This window comes from Tinamus guttatus, unplaced genomic scaffold, assembly GCF_059628265.1.
Source record: "Tinamus guttatus ecotype Peru unplaced genomic scaffold, ASM5962826v1 Tinamus_guttatus_pri_ptg000038l, whole genome shotgun sequence".
Taxonomy (NCBI): domain Eukaryota; kingdom Metazoa; phylum Chordata; class Aves; order Tinamiformes; family Tinamidae; genus Tinamus; species Tinamus guttatus.
The window spans coordinates 1,695,813-1,713,217 of NW_028288572.1; the positions used below are offsets into that span (position 1 = coordinate 1,695,813).

General features: G+C 40.0%; 1 protein-coding gene across 1 annotated transcript in view; it reads left to right on the top strand.

The window, feature by feature from the left end:
- Positions 1–17,405, top strand: part of COL22A1 (collagen type XXII alpha 1 chain) — a 187,385-nt gene that overhangs the window by 136,329 nt on the left and 33,651 nt on the right. Inside the window, exons 31-42 of the mRNA XM_088535206.1 lie at positions 100–141; positions 2,144–2,176; positions 4,290–4,343; positions 4,861–4,914; positions 5,810–5,863; positions 7,822–7,875; positions 9,426–9,479; positions 10,657–10,761; positions 11,310–11,354; positions 13,457–13,534; positions 15,326–15,361; positions 16,247–16,300. Coding sequence (XP_088391332.1) covers positions 100–141; positions 2,144–2,176; positions 4,290–4,343; positions 4,861–4,914; positions 5,810–5,863; positions 7,822–7,875; positions 9,426–9,479; positions 10,657–10,761; positions 11,310–11,354; positions 13,457–13,534; positions 15,326–15,361; positions 16,247–16,300 — 663 coding nt within the window. The remainder of the gene's footprint in view (positions 1–99; positions 142–2,143; positions 2,177–4,289; positions 4,344–4,860; positions 4,915–5,809; positions 5,864–7,821; positions 7,876–9,425; positions 9,480–10,656; positions 10,762–11,309; positions 11,355–13,456; positions 13,535–15,325; positions 15,362–16,246; positions 16,301–17,405) is intronic.

Below are 17,405 nucleotides of genomic sequence, written 5' to 3' on the forward strand. Positions count from 1 at the left end.
CAGAAAAGGTATTTTGGGGGAATTTTTATGTCACTGAACTTACAGGTTGAGTGTTACTTTTTACACCCTTGTTTTATACTATCGTCCTTCTCTCCTTAGGGTGACATGGGTTCCCCTGGACCACCGGGCTTACCTGGAACAGTAAGTAAGACTGTGGTCTATAATATAATAGTAATGTAAGCCTCATGCTTCTTCCTCCCAGATTCCTCAGAATCAAGGCCTTTCAAGATTCCTACTTCACAGAAACATCAGGACCTACTTATCCTGAGCATATCTCCATTAGCTTCAGGAAAGTAATATCAAAATGCATTTGATCTTTCTGAGAGGCCGTGCCACCCTCTTCCTCTTTGCAAACAGAATTCTTGCATGCTCTTGTCTAGTTATAGCAGTTAAATGGATGTTGTGTTTTCTTTAAGCAGCTGTAGGGGCCATCTGAAGAAGACATTGACTGAAGATGTTAATGTACTGTCTGATACAGTACATGCTAATGCTGTCCAACACAGAGTTTCCAGGGTGAACTAGATTTTCTCAGATTAAATCTTATAGTGAAACACCTTCACGGAGAATAGATTCCAGTGGACAATAACTTGATTTTGTGGGGTGTAATCTACCTGTTCCAAGAAAAAGTGAAGGTTTCCAATTCTCTCTGACATGAACTTATTTTGGTACTTAGGAAAGGATTCAGCTTTAGCAGCACCCTAGTGTTGCTGAGTTTCCAACTGATACAGTGCCCTGTTGTGCTGTTGGCTCAGAGTGACCTTTTAGTGCTGAGACCTGTTCTTGGACACTTTGGTTCAGTGCTGAATTCCATTTACAACCAAAACCAGTCATACCTGGTTACACTCAGCCTTTCTGCTAAAAAAACAGGACCAAGAAAACATTCCTTTATTGTTTTTTAAAGTGAGTCTGCACAGTTGCCTTTGGGAAAGCGTGAACGTAATTACAATAAAGTTAACTACAGGCCATTAAACCAGCAGCCACTGAATGTAAATACATAAACCTCACAGCTGCCTCCAGCACAAACTGCACAATTGGCTTGTAGTAAGCATGAGCAACAGGCTGCTTATTACAATGGGAAGGCTGATCCCACAGTCACAGACCCTCTGGAAGATGGCAGAGATCCACGTTTCAGCTTTGTCTGCAGCAGCTGGTTACAGCTGCCACATTAGCAGATAATGGAGTGAGTTTGAATTAAGCAAGGTCTTCAGGCTAAAATACAAAGCCTGTAGGTCTTCATGCAGCAGTACAGGAAGTATTGTAATTTTCTCCCCGCCATCAGTTGGTTCTTAGTCTGTGTCAAAGGAGGCTTTCTGTCTGTGAAGAGTCCCTGTGTATTGCACAGGAATAATCCAGCACACACCAAGGATGGATCTGTCTTGCTGTATGTGGAGAAGGTGACTCTCAAAGACGGCACCACGTAGCTCGATATAAAGATATGCCTGACTGCTCAAGCCTTCTGTGTTTGTAGGGAGGGATAATTTCTATTTTAGTTGGAAAAAATAGATGACATTTTCAGCTTACTGTCATTTCATCGGAGATTGAATCTTGTCTGATTATTCTACTTCATTAGTTCCCAATCAAAAATACTGCTTCTGTTGACAAAATTTGATCCTCTTGTGGTTAGCCCTTGAGGGTAACTATGTAATTTCTAAGATAACCAGCCTCATGGAGATATATACATCTTGTTAATGATATGAAGCAAAAAGACAATGTGCCAAGCTCAGTCCTGGAGTCAGCAAATCACAGTTTGAAGTTGTACCTTTGTTCTCTATCCTGAATTTGGTACACAACAGGAAGTTTAATGATGCTGGAGATGTCTCCAAGTGAGAAAGTGAGCTGGAGAGTGCCAGTAGCTTCTAAGTGAAGTATAGTTTGGCATTTCATAGTGGTTGGACACACAGGACATTTTTGAGTTGATATTTCAAATCCTCTAATAAATGTCTAATATTTGTGCCTTTTTCTTTTTTTTTTCTCTCTTTGTTTTTCCTAAGTAGCCTGATATTTTCTTGAGATGCTTTTTAATTAACCTACAGGTGGACAACATGGGGTCTGTAATGACAATTAATGTTAGTTTTTACATTTCAATGAAAATATAGAATGATTTTGTTGATGTGCTGCTTCTAATGCTCTGGTTTCTTTTCAGACAGCCTTCTTTACCCCACACCCCAGAATTCCTGTGAGTAACAACTCTAATGAACATTAGATTTTTGTCTTTTGCATTTGGTACATACAGAATACCTTGGTTTCTTTCATGTTATTTAAGTGATTTCAGTAGGGAGCTCAGCTTGACTCTAATTCTGTGCAACTTCACTGCTGTAACTAATAAGAGTGAGAAGCAAATGGGTGTCCTGACAATAGCGGTATCCAAACGAACCTCAGCTGGGACACAGCTGTATGTTTAAAAGGCTGTCTCAGCCTTTTAAATTAAGAGTGCAGGCAGACTTACTTAATGGCAGGGTGTATTAAAAAATGTTTAGTCCACTTTTGTGGATGTGCAAGCATGTCATACTGGAATTTTCCTAATTTAGCATTAACATGCAACTGAAGTAACAAGGAAAAAAACAGAAGACAGGAGAAAATTATTAAGACTTTCATCTTTACCTGTTGAGTTACTTCTTCCCTTTGCACTCATGTTTTCCTTCACAACATGCGCTTTTATTTCCACTAACACTGTTGCTATCTACAAATGTGTTGCTATGTGCCTGGGCTTTGTTGTTGAGCTCAAAAGGATTTCAGTGCTTAACGTGTCACTGCACAGAACAAATTTCAAGCACAGCTATCTTGCTGGGTAGGATCACTTTATTGAAGCACCTTACGTGCAGTCATATTTCTGAAGGCCACTAGATGGCATCAAGGACTGCCCGATTAAGAGCTGGTCTAACTGGGCATTACATTATGAAGTAAAATTCTTGCTATTATTTATCATATAAATTATAATATTTATTCATACCACATACTAAATATTCACGTAAATAATATGTATGCAGTTACATTTATTTTGTTTGTTAAGAAATCATTTGCAGATGGACTTTGATTTCCCAGGTGTTACAGAAATGATCTGGCAAATAGCTGATGTGAATAAAATTCAAAGTGATTTGTTCCTGGACTCTGCATTTTGACTAATCACTATTCCTTCTGTAGCTTAAGTCAGTGATGTTCTTACTATTTCTTGACTGCATAATTGAGACACCTTGCATGATAAATAATGAATAAGTAATGATTTCCAGTGCTGAATACATATGTTCATAACTATATATATAAAAATGTGAGTATTCATGCAGTGCTTCGCATATTCCACATAGTTCCATGATTTTGTGCTGTTCTCTTTCCATATAGAAAAATCAGAAATATGGGCTTATTGATTATCATTAAAGAATTCAGAATAAAGCTGATGAACTTCTGAACAAGGAGCAATTTACTGCAAATTGATTCTTTTGGTCAATGATGGAATTGCATGAAATAACATGCTGATACTGCAGAGGGGAGGGAAGTTACTTGGGTATATGAAGGTGTTAACAAAACCAGGAAAGGCTATGTGATCCACATTTTTGAAAATGCTTAAGGTGAGACTCTGAGCACCTTTCTTTTACCCTATTTTTACATGAGATACTTTACCCTGTTGTAGGACATTAGGCCAGTGATCCTATGGGGAGACAACAGAGTTTAGGGTCTTTGATCTTCTTGCTACTGGCATTGCATTTCAGATCATCTGTCCTGATAATATAATCAAATTTGAATACTACATCTCAGAATTGATTGAGTATTAGGATAGTAGATTCCTTAACAGCTATTTTCTGTGAAGGAAAAGTACTAACTTTTTAAATTAAAAGTTATCTGAAGTAGTATTAGAGGGTTTTTTTCATGTGGTATCATGGCAGTTCCAGAAATCTAGACAAAACGAATAACTGCAAAGAACATGGGTTTCTGGTTTGTCTCTTCAGGGCCCAGACATCAAGCATGAGCTGCGACTGTTTGGCTGGGAATGTTTGCTTCCAGCCTAATCCAGATCTTAGAGTCATTCATTGACTTCAAAGTCCTCTGCATCAGGATCTTTTAGATGAGAAACTGTACCTGTGTGGGTTGTTCCTTGGCGAGACGATCCAACCCTTTTGCATTGTCCTTTTGACTGAAGAATACCAGATTTTTATGTAATGTAGCAGGAGATTCAAATATCAGCTCTTCTTTGTCAAAAATATATCCTTAACAAAACAGCTGTCTTGCAGAACACGACTGGCAAGACTTCTAGCCCAGGAAATAGATTTAATTTCTTTCTTCTTATTTTACAACAGGGTGAACCTGGACCAAAAGGGGAGAAAGGAGATCGAGGAACAAGCGGAGAGCCTGTAAGCACAGCAAAGCTTTTCAGTTTTGGTTTTGAATTTTAACAAATGGAAGACATGAAGGCCTCCTTTTTTTTGGAGGGAAAGGGGTAGGACAGACTCCTCCTATAGTCAGGATGCTTCTTTCACATATTGAAATGCCCACAATACTGTAAAGGCATCTAGCTTTGTATAAATTGTATAGGCTAGACAGCCTATACAGACCTGAAATCAGGCGCATAATCTGTAGCTTGGGGACTTAATGGCTGCGAAGAGCTCTGTGGGGATCTCTAGACAGACCTTGGCTGGTAGCAATTTTGTAAAGGCGTTATTCTTTAATAATGCTTTTAAAGTCATAAGGCCTAGCTAAATTGTAGATTTGGTTATCCCGTTTATTTTCTCTTGCTCTTGTTTTGGAGGGAGTTCTGAAGAGAGAGCCCTGTGTAGCCATAGGCACAATAAAATGGCTCTTTCTTCCCTAAGTGGTGGGAGAAAGATCTCCTTCAGCTCCTTCACTTCGTAATTGTATTTTTTTTTGCAGGGATTACCTGGTGTCCCAGGTGAACAGGGTGTCCCTGGACCTGCAGGACTTGAGGTAAGAACCAACCTTGAACAAAATCTGTGACGTAACTGGAGAAGGGTATCTTCAGTATGTAGATCACTGCAAATAATTCTTCCTCTGTATGCTAACAGCCCATTTCTTCATCACTGCTTTTGTAAGCTCAAGAGCTTCTACTCTTACCAGACATGAGGGCGACCTGAGGAGGATCAAACCAAAAATTCAGCATCCTTCTGGCTTGATGTGTGGACCAAGAGACTTCCAACTTTAGGGTCCTTCAAAGAGAGCATCTGGTGTTGATGCCACTGAACCACAGGTCTCCCAGCTAAGAAGCTACAGCACTTTAGCAAAATGTTTCACTGTGTTCAGATTCAAACCTGGTCCATTTGGCTCTGAATTCAGCATGGCTTGCGTGATATGGATTTATAGTCTGAAGTGTCTTCTGAATATATTTTTCTGAATATTTTTTTTTTAACTCACACATATGCAGGCCTCTGCACTGGGGTGTATTATGACCCTTTTTGAATGATTGTTGTTCATGATCAAGAACCACAGGCAAAACTTGCACTGTGCAGGGAGACCATCAGAGTTCAGCCACAATTAAGTGTCTAGTAGGCCTGAGGAGAGGAAGGAATTTCACTCAGATGAATATCTACAAGTTTCAGCATCAAATGTTGAGAAACAGTCTTTGAACTGATCAGTCATTAGTAATTCTTCTTACATCTCAGAGCTTTATTTTTATATCATTTTCTTGCTGCATAGAGACCCGGGAGCCATTTCCTCAGCCGTTAACTCCTATGTGAATTGATTAGCTAAGATCGTTGCCTAGTGCATGCTCAGGCGTCACAAAGGCTCGGAGTCTTTTTGTCTGGCAGGCAGTTCCAACCAATTTCTAATCAACTGAAATATTTTATTTTAATTTTTTGTGCAGGGTTCAAAGGGGCAGAAAGGAGCTCGAGGAGAAGCTGGAAGCCCTGGAGAGACTGTAAGTAACTGCTTCACTTGGAGCATTTTTTTTATTTTCCACTAGCAGTAACACACCTGAAGGGACTTTGGAGCAGATTTATAGTCTTGATCTGATCATGCATGTGGCACATCCTAAGCTGCAACTGGAAGAAGAATTGTTGCTTGTGGGCAAAGAGACACAGCTGCATCAAACAGATCAATGCCCCAGTCAGTCCAGCTCCTTGCTAATAAAATGCGCCCCCCCCTTTTTTTTTTCTGAATGAGGTGTCTGCAGAGTTTGTTGCTGCACTGTGATAGCAGCCAAGACCAGACAGCCATTTGGTGCAATGAGCTTGCACCAAATCAGCCAGAATTAGTTTTTGATCATGATTGGTTTTAGACTTCTTAGTTCATTCTTCATTCTCTAAGGAAGAATCATCACCAGAAGAATCCCAACATACCACTTTTCAAGGGATCTGTCACGAGGAGCACTGTTCTTGTCTCACTGTGTACTAAGGAACAGCAGAGGAGTCAAATCTCATTTTATTATTGCAGGCAGAGTGTAAGCCCTCCATGGCTACATGAAATGCCATATACTTTTCTGTATGCAGCAAAGAAAATCTGAAGAAATATTAGAAATTGTGATTTGGAGAGAGAATGTTTGTGACAGGGAGAAAGAAGCTACAGCAGATACTGATGAAGCGTCTGAGTGTGCTGAAATTCATCATTTCTTCTTCATGTGCTCAGTGTTCCTTCTTGGTCAGTGCTCAGAGGTTCTCTCTAGCAGTGCATTACACTAATATCTGAACCTCGTGTCCCATCCCTCCCCAGCTCTCTACCACTCTGAAATGAAGAAATCTATAACCTTTTTTCTTTTTTTTTTGGGGGGGTAGGGGCAAGGGAAGGGGGCAGTGGGGGCTGGAGTGGGAAAGAGGACAGGAGGATAATGTCAACCCCTTTCCCCAAACTCAGGTCTATCCATTGATCTTTTTTTTTTTTTTTTTTCCCTATAAATTGGTGGTTGGAAGGTAGTCGCCACTGCTCTAAATGCAGAAATTAGGAACTCTTTAATTCTCCTTTAGCGAGACAAAGGTGCCAGATAAGACATTCACTTGGTGAAGAGCTGTGCTGGCTGTGGAAGATTTTAATCATCTCTGAACGGTTTACATTTTCCTTCTGCACGATACTGCTACACAGCCTTTCCAGTACAAGAGGTGGTAGGATTTCCTCATAATCTGCTCCAAGTCAACTAGACTAATTCAGTCTGCTGATGCAGATGCCTTCAGATAGCCTGTCTGATTGATACCCAGATGGACTAAGAGTGCTGACAGAATTTCTTCTGCTTAGAAGAAGACTGATGGCGACTGATGGACCCTGGCCAGTACAGGGAGATGAGCAACTGCAAAGAGGATGACATTAGCCTCTCAGGTCTAGAGGAAAATGTCTGAACAGAGCTTGGTAACCCCAAACATACTCCTGTGCTGACTAGGAGATGCTGGATAACTCCATCTTAAAAAGCTTTCAGCTGTAGACAATGACAAGTAGTTCTGAAGTATCGTATCCTGCATGCTTTGTGCTGTTGATCTATATTGTGTAAAGGAGAGTTTTCAGAAATTGCTGCTCAGAGCAGAAAGGGGTAGAATTGTCAGCAAAGGATACTGTGTTGACCTAGTTTTTTTTTAAATGACAAATCAACACATTTTTCTCTGATCTTTTAATGTTTCAGGATCAGACCTTTCTTTCTGCATCTGAGCTAGATTTAGAATTTATTTTGATGGTGGGTAATTTTAAAGTCACAAGGAGAGTCTCCATCCATTTTGCACTTTTATCCTTCATTTTACTACAAAGTACTTCACAAAAATGCTACTTTTTGCCTTGTACAACACCTAGTCTGATCTGAACTCCAGTGTAATTTGGAGCTTCTTTTTCCTATGTTGATACACATTGTGAATTATGTAAGTTACATGCGCACACACACATTGCATTTTCTTAAAACAGGGTGCAGCTGGACCAGCAGGACCCCCAGGTCCAAGAGGCTTGCCAGGAAATGTGGTATGTGTGCACCAGTGTATTTGTTTTCCCATCTGTGCCCTGATTTCTTTGTTTAATGAGTTCAGTTTTTCAGTCCCCAGAGTGTACTACCAAGTTCAAAAGTCTGCGTTTTCCTGCTTTTTTGTTGTTGTTGTTTTGTTTTGTAATTACATCGAAAGATCTGGAGAAGCCTGGAAATGACATGTCCCTGCAACTTATTTCCGTGTTCATTTGTAGCAAGGGGAAGCATGAAGCTGTCTCATTCCGCATCAAATTTTGCAGAAGGTTATTTGCTGCCAGTTCTTGAAGGAAAAACAAAACAAAACAGTGTTTATTGTTTCTCTCTTTGGGTTTCCTGAACCTCATTTCCATTTGTCCTTCCTTTTGTAAACATGGCTTCTTGATGAAAAGATTGGATACTTGACTCCTATTTCTATTATGAGAGCGTGTAAGTCCTTGATCCTATGATGAGAGCCTGGAAATCAATACAGTGGCACCCTCGAACAGAGCGGTTCATCACCATCATTAAATTTTACATCATGGAGCTGGTCTGTGTAGAAATCTTTCAGTAAATCTTACTCCATGCTCTATCAGTGTAATCTCCTCTATAGTGCTTGGGGCTGCTCTGGATTTACTCTGGAATAAGTGAAAAGCAGCAGTTAGACCCAGTGTTGGCAATGCTTGCAGGTACACTGGTTTAGCTTTCTACTGATTTCTTCTCTACATTTGATTTGCCTGTATTAATGCATTGATTTATTTTCAAAATGGAGATTAATATGCAAGGTGAAGACCTTTTCCCATTTTATACTCTTTTACTCAAACTTCTGAGTCTGCCCTTGGTATATTTGTACCTATGAAAACTAGGATATTTGGATATCATTTTTATGGGCTCAGAAAAGAAAATAATTACTGCATCAGTTCTGTGAGGAAGTAAGTCCAATCTTGCTGAAGTCAAGTCAATGTGAAATCATCATTTCGCATCATCTTAAAATGGAGAATCATTCAGTAAAGCTAAGCTCCCCTTTTAGTGAGTTATGAAGTTTTAGTAATTGGAGCTAAATCACGTCCATTTTGACAAGTAATCCTCTCAGATGTGCCTCAGCATGAAAACGATTGAAAATTAAAATATATGGTAAAATAAACATAGCTAAGTTTTCCATTGCATGCATTTGGAGAATATTAGACATAAAAAATAAGTCTTGTGAGACATGTGGCTTCTCTGATACAGAAATGATGATTTGGGGTTTTCTTGTAATGTACCAGGAACTGCTGAGGATTTCACAGAAGGAAAAAATAGTTGATGAAAAGAGAATGAACAAATCTGGGATTAACTCACTTTTTGCTTTAGCTGCTCATTTCTTTTCTATATTGGAAAAAGTAACTCCTTTAAGTACTTGGTGCACAGCTCTTCAGTGCTGTTTCCTGGATTACAGGTTGTCTGAACTGGGAAAGGTAAAACTGATACTAATCCTTGAGATATACTGTACTGACCACATAGATCTGTCCATTTTCTTTAACATAAAATACTGCTAAAAAGAAAATGTTAAGCTTCAAAGTGCTCTTCTCTCCAGGGAGTGCCTGGAGACCCCGGACTACCAGGAAAAGATGGAGAAAAGGGGGAAAAGGTGAGTTTGTTCTTTCACAGATTGCTTTTTTCTTACCGTGGCAATTTAAATAACCTGCAATAGAAGCAGTCTGAATGTGAAGTGATTTCATAGGTTCATGGACCTAGAGAAGACAACAGCTCATTAGATCATCTTGTCTAGCCTTCTTCATTACACATGCTATAGGGATTTCACCCTGTTGTGCCTTTCTAATTTACCTAGTAAAATCACTAAGACAGAATTGGATGCAGTGAAGACAGTGTTAACACCTTTATGCAATGATGATGATCTGCTGTCACCACCTGACCAGAATGAGGATTTGATGTTTTGTGTGCATTCTGAGATGCCTTTTTACCACTGTAAATCCAAAGCTGTAAGGAAAAGTGGCCTTCATTGGTTGTAAAACAGATTTCTGCTTTCCTGATAAGCGCTTGTAATTGTGCCATTACCTCAGCTTTCTTGTTTTCCTTCGTCTGAATTGCCAAACTGTTACATGCCATCTCATAGCTAGACAGTGAGCTCTCTGCAGTCAGGGATTTGCAATTTGTTATTTACTTTACACAGTACCTAGCACTCTGGAACACTGATCTTTGGTTGCCAGAGTATAAGTATAAATAATTAATCAGAAACACAGCTTCATATATTCAAGATACACATTCAAAATGGGGATGCATCCCAACCCCTCCTGTCAAATAGTGTTACCTATTAACCAAGATCCACCTGAGTCCTTGACTCAGCTATAAATTATATACTCTCCCAAAATATCTAATGGGTCCCTGAGCTTCAACAGGCAGGACTGTGATGGAGGAGAGAAGGCAGAGAGTTTACTTGCTAAGGATGCCTTTCTGACAATGTTGCAGTGCAAAAACACCTTTTTTCCTTCTTCTGACACCTTGGGCTGTTGACTTAAAATCCTCGTCTGAATAAAAATTCTTCAAGGTCATGTGTGAATCAAAGTTTTTCTCGTATAACTGTTTCTTTGTTGCACTGTTTTCCCCTTTTTTTTTTTTTAAGGCAAAAATACCTTGAGTTTACTTAAGGAAAAGTTTTCCCTTAGCAGAGGACTTCCTACAATTTCAAGAAAAAAGTAAAAGGCTAAAAATGCGTAGCTTTTAGTGTCTATGAACGATCTATATATATATGTATATGAGTGGTCTTTATGGTGTTAGTAACAGGTCTGGTGGATTGTCTTCTACAGGGTGATCCAGGAACAGAAGGAAAACCAGGTGTACCTGGTCCAGCTGGACAACCAGGGCCTGCTGGAGAACCTGGTTTACCTGGCAAGGGTAAAGATGGAGAACAGGTAAACTACTGGCAAGTTCTGCATTTGAGAAAGAACAGGTTTGATGTGAGCTGGACATACATGACTTCTGCAGGGCAAAAATAATTTTTTTGGTGTAGATTTAGGCTGAATTGTCACAAGTTCTTGTAGACTGAAGATATCAAAGTCTGTCTTGCTTCAAAATGCTGTGGATCCTACTACGTCATCTAAAGGGAGAAAGAGCTGATGCTCTATTTCTGAATGTTAAACTCTGTTTAATGTGCCATGTTGGCCATCAGGAATGGAGACATCCCCAGGGGCTAACCGCCATGGATACATAGGTCCGTGTGACTGATACAAAAATGCATAGCTTGCAAGAAGTTTCCTAAAATATATAATTCTAGCAATGTTAACAGGTTATTTATTTAATCTGTTTTTTTATTTAACTTAGATGATTACAAGTTATCAGTAAAATATTGTCAGGGCGATGTGAAGTGATGCAGGCTCCTTTTACTTTGACTTTCTCAAAGGGGAAAGCTCCTATTTGGCTGTGTTTTGACTCTTTTCTGGTTTTGATTTTGTCATTCTAGGGAGAAAGAGGCCCACCAGGCTTGCCAGGACCCTTTGGGCATAAGGTGAGCACTTAGTTTATTGCGAACTACTTTCCTGCGTTATGAGAACCAGAGGAAAAGTTATGACAAAAAGTTGGTCTGTTTTTCACTTTTACTCAAAATTTTCCTAGCCTTTTAGAGAAGGGGAGGAGGTTCCTTTTTTTACTTTTCCACTATCTCTGTAGATGCACATATCAAGACATGAGCTAACTGTGCTCACTTCTCACATTACTTTCTTTTTCCAGTTTTATGTGAGTTCAACACTAAGACTAAGGGCTAAATGCTGTATGATTTTTCAAAGCAAACAGCCCCTCATGACCTTTAATCTGTGCAACAAGAGAGATGTTGGCATAGCTTAAAGGATGAACAACACTTGAGACCACCTGTCAGTACTTTTAAGAGCACTTCTCTGTACCATTTATTTCCTTCACCTGTCTCAAGGAGAAAATCTATTATTTCTCAATAGGACTGATGTGCTCTCCTGTATTGTAGCTAAGGAAAAGACTTGCTAGTTGATTAAAGATAACAGCACTAATTTGTTCAATTGAAGTTAGTGTTTATTCCTTTAAAAGTGCATAGCAAGTAGAGAAGGGAATAAAAGAACAAAAATACTTTTTCTGAGGGCATCTGGATTCTGTTTGAATCTTTAAACAGATAAGACCAAAAATCTTTAATTAAAATGACTGTTTGGATAAGTGAGATGTTCAAACAGACTATGTAAAATGATATAAGTGGAGGTTTCATCTAAGTCCCATGATTCTGAAATAATCAAACTACTCTGAAATTTTTCCGTTTGTTTTACTGCATTCTATATAAATGTATTTTACCCCATATATATCTTTCACAGCTCAGAACACAGGCATAATAATAGTGTAAGAACTAATAAAAAAATAAAAAAATCACTGAAAGAAACATAATGAAATACGCTATTCAATATCAAGGTGAGAAGCTAGAAATTTTAACTATGCATGGAAAAATATTATTGAGCTTTTTGTACTGAATTTATATTTAAGAACAAAATAACAGATAAGGAATCTACCTGAGTCTTTTAATCAAAAGATATTTGCTGTAACCAAAGTACTGTTTCTTTATAAACAGAACTTAGTGCAAGAAGAAAGAAAGAAAAAAAAGAAGGAAAGTCAGGGGGGTGGAAAGAGTAGGAGATTGTAGGTATATTGTAGACAGACTTTTGGGCAGGCAGAATCCATGGGTAACAATTTCTAGAGTAATAGCTGGGAATAGTATAATAATAAATAACATAAAAAAGGTCCAAGACTGCTGCCAACATGAGACTGAATCTCACAACTGCAATGCAATCAATAAAAATCTTATTTGATATTTCTCCCTACAACAAGAGAACAGACGTTAAATTTAAGTACTGTAGCTCAACACATTCTTTTTCTTTCCTAACCCTCTGTCTGTAATTGCCATTTAACAGTGTCAAATGGTTGTCTGTGCCTTGCAATTTTTACTGCTGAAAATTCAGTCTTCTAGAAGTGAGGTCTCTCCATTTGTGATATAGTCTGCTGTTCAGTGTCATAGATCCTCTGGGTTATTTGTTAATAATAATAATAAGAAAAGGATTAATACACTGCTGTGAACAGACCTGTCCTGGTAAAGGGAAGGAGAACAGTAGGATGTAACCTAACATTTCCAATTCTATCTTCCCTGGATATATAATCTGTATTTAGCTCTATTTGCTGCCTACCACAGAAGTGTAGAGAAAGGAAAGCTGTAATGCTTAATATTTTCTCAAACCATGAGCAGGGCCAAATAGCCTGCAGGTAATTTGAAAGTTTGCTGTTAAAAGGTGAGCTGCTGGAGGGGGTGCTGTGCACCCGGCTGTCGAGGCTGCGGTCCCACAGTGCTGTGTGTTGTGCATCGTAACTGTGTACGTGCTGGGGCTCCAGCTGCAGCGGGGAGGCAGAATTTGTGGCATAATGTGACACTGTCCCACATCTTTGCGTTGTCTCAATGTGATACAGCTTAGAGGAGGGGATCCGTGCAGGATCTGTGTTACCCTTCACTGTAAATCCGTATTGCATTGCAGCATCTTTTTTTTTTTTTTTTTTCCCTCCACAGTGCACAAAGCTTGTCTGCTGTTTAATTTCTTCCTTTTGTTTCAGGGTGAGAGAGGAGCTCCTGGCCTCCCTGGGCAGCCAGGAGATAGAGGTGTGCCAGGAATTGGGCTGGCTGGACCCCCTGTAAGTAGCAGCCTGTGACGAGACAAAAAATCAGCTATTGCCAACTGGTTCCTTGTGCTCAGCTGTGCCAAGAACCAATGGCACTGAATGTGCAAATCACAAACTGTCCCAGAGGCGGCTCTTCATGACTCAGATGTCTACAGGTTTTGCGAGGGTTCCTGATGCAGTTGTTTTTTAGTTGAAAGAGAAAGGCAGGAAAGTGCTATCAGAGTGATTGATATCACTGTGTGTTACTTGTGGCTTTCCTGCAACATCTTGGCGCGTTGGCGGTGGATGTGATCTGAGATCTGTGCTGAGCCACAAGGATTGGGCTAATGGGGAGACTTAACCTTGCTCTCACCCCATTAGAAGGGATGGGTGTGACACACAGGTCCACATCAGTGACACAGCCACTGCTCTGATAAATACAAAACCAGGCTGATTGAAGGGCTGTGTTCTAAGAAAGCCGTCATCACCAGTTTCCCTGCAGAGGTTCAGCAAGAGGTTGCACCCTTTTCAGCAGGCCACAAGGTATGTCTGGGATTCTGCCCCCAAAGGTTTGGATATTTATGTCATGAAGATCAGACTGTTCTACTGTCAGGAATGACTTCTCTTGAGATCATGGAGATTTAAGAGTGCTTCCAAATGTGCATTGAATGTGCAAGCAAAACATGTTTAGGAGGAAGCAAACTTTAATCCTAGCTGTAGCTGCTAGAGGACACCAGAGTCCTTGCACTCTTCACAACACTTTGTACACCCCCTCATATTATGCCTATGTCAGAATAGTAAAGGCAGTCCCCCAGGCAATGTTTCTATCCAGGGTTATCTAAATACAATAGCTTCCCAGTTAGTACAAGATTTTAGCTTGAAATGGTGTATCAGAGTGCTGTATGATACCGGTTGATAAATCTAACTTCATGCTGTCCCTACACTTAATGCTGGATTTTTCAATACTCTTTAAGCACAATTCCAGAGGTGTGAGGTCAAGCTTTGTTTTGGATATGTTTGGATACCACCTTGATTCATCCCTGCCCAGTATGAGTAATACATCACTTTTATGATATTCCTACAGAACTTGCATGCCTCCTTGTGAGCTTTGTGTACTCAACTGTACCTTTTTAAGTTGCATCCCCAGATGAATAACAGACACAACCGCACTGAACTCTCTACTTTGACCTTATTTGAAGAATTTGCTCATCCTCTGGGATGTTTATCCTTGTGTTAGAGGGGATAAATACAATTTGCTCTGGGACCCAGGAGGTTTGCCACATCCCAGTCCAAGAGCTGCAGTTCTGCATCCTCAGATCCATCTTGGAGCAAGGCTAAGCACACATTCCCAACCAGGACATACACACTTGGTGCACAGACACACGCACATGCAGCCACGCATGAGGACAGTTGGAGGAAAGAGCAGGATCAGCACCTTTATCAACACCTGTACAGATCTAGCCAGTCACAGAAATGTGAATGAGAATGGCCTGATCCCACTCTTCCCCTCTGGCTGATCAGCAGTGGAGCGGTTGACTGGAGCAGTTGCTCACTGGACTTTCTTTCCGTGTTTTAATCTGAGCTTTGACATTTCCTTTATCTTTCTGTTTCTTGTTTGTTTTTTTTTTTTTCCGTTTAATCTGCCTTGTCTTTTCATCCTTCAAGCCCAGGTGAGCGTCCTGTGAAACTTGCTCCTTTTCCTGGCCTATCCCTCTCTACTCTTTCATATCTTTGTGCTTTGGAGCCAACTCTGACCCCAGCGAAGTGGGATGTTAATGTTGATCTCTGCTGCTATTTTGATTGCTGTGTCTGCTCTGTTCACAGGGCCCTGTAGGACCCCCAGGAGACAAAGGATCATTGGTACAGTATGTCTTTCTAACTACACACAGATTTTATGGGGAGGGGGCAATTTTTTATTTATTTATTTTATTTTATTTTATTTTATTTTATTTTATTTTATTTTATTTTGTGATTTTTGTAAATGCATATTTAATTTGTTTCTTTTTGCCTAAGGATGGTATTGTCACAAGGCCATCCAAAGTGTTTCCTGACCTCCTCACTTCTATATTGTCAACTACCATTCTGTTTTAGAGGTTTGTGAGAGAGGATTGATTCAGGTTCTTGGTGGACTCAAAGCTGGAAACAATATGTTACTGGTTTAAACATTCATTCACAAAATGTATTTTGAGGCAGGTAATTACACTGTATGTTTTGTAATTGATGAGGTTGCTCAGAGGTTTAAAGTTAAATGTTTTTAAGCATTTTGCCTGCTTAAGTCTTACAGAAAACCTGTTTTGAGTATTCACAGAACAAACCTAATTCACAAATCTATAGTTTTAAAAGGATTCAGTCCATGAGTGTGGAAGAAATAACTGGATACCATGATCTTCCTATCCCCTAGCATGAAATTCAGGCACTGTAGCCCATCCCATGTGTACTAGCTCAGTGCTGATGGACTGGCACCTTTTCTGCTCTCTTGTCCTGTGGTCAATCATATTTTCTCCTTGTTAATAAACCTGCCTGCCTATAATGAAAATTCATTATTGTTTTTCCAATGAAAGAATGTAAAGCTTCACTTTAGTGATTCATACAAAGTCCTTTGAGGCACAGAAGTGGATGACAATTGTGATAGCGCAGAATAGGATCAATTTTTTTTTCTTAAACTCTCTCTGACTGCAGTCATTGCTAACAGTCACTTGATACTGCTGTTCATTTCGCTAAGTCTGTTTCTTCTTTGCCTACCAGGGTCCTCGTGGTGTACCTGGTATCCCTGGGCCACAAGGGCCTCCTGGCCACGATGTGAGTAAAATAAAAGCTCAAGAGTGCTCAAATGTAGCTTTTTAAAAAATTATGGTCATATTGAACTGAAGTCACTGAGTGTTAATAGGATGATCCAAGGGAGTTGGCTCACAAAAACGGAGCTCTCACATGTTGGGCAGGACATCAGGGGAAAGAAAGAAGTAATTAGGGTGAAGAGTAACCTCAAGACACGTGTGGAAGCCTTATCAGTGAGACATTTTAAAGTGACACTAGAGAGGGCACTTGGCAGTTAACACTAGGGAGTGATCCCACACAACAAATGGATGATCATTAAGCTGTTCAGGAAATTCTCAGAAGCAGTTGAAATAAGTTGTCTGTAATAATTCTATGAAATAGGACTGCAGCCATTAAAAAGCTTTTTTTTTGTGCGTCTGAGTTAATTTTGCTGCCAATGCTGTGCATGAGAGATGACATTTTAACCTTGTCTCAGCATGTTCCTCTAACTCTTGCCATCTCAACGGGTGAGTCATGGTGCTGAGGAGCAGAGGAAAACGTGACAAGCTCCCAGCTGGAGGGCTGACCCCTCTCACTGCCTGGCTTTGGCACAGTGTTCAGTCAGCGGGGGGAAGAGGAAGCTTCTCTGCTGGTCACCAGCTCAGTGACACACAAACCAGTTGTGGGAGAAGACTCCTTGCGAGTGACTCAGAAGAATTTGAAAGGCTGGATCTTTGCGTTTGTGCTTGTGAATGCTGTGATGTGAACAGTTATTATGGTGTGTCCTTGGTGCTGCTTTGTGATGTTTTGATGCCCAATGGCATCAAATGGGTGCCACTTCTCATGAAGTCCATGCATGGGTTTTTCATCTCTAGTGCAACTTCACTGAAATACACCAGTTAGCCTAAAGGATGTTCCCTAGTTTGGTATGGACTTCCCTTAGCATCTGGAGAAGAAGATATTGTTTTCTAGACCCCTGCTCTTCTTCTATGACCCAGTTCTTTTGGCACTTGGTATTCCTAAACACCCCATCATGGAAGAAAATATCTCTTGTCTCCATTACCCCTTCTCCCTGAGCAACATGTCCTGACTTCCCCTACAGTTTTCTGCTTTAACTCAAGATAGTTGAGTTATTTCAGCCAAGAGGTCA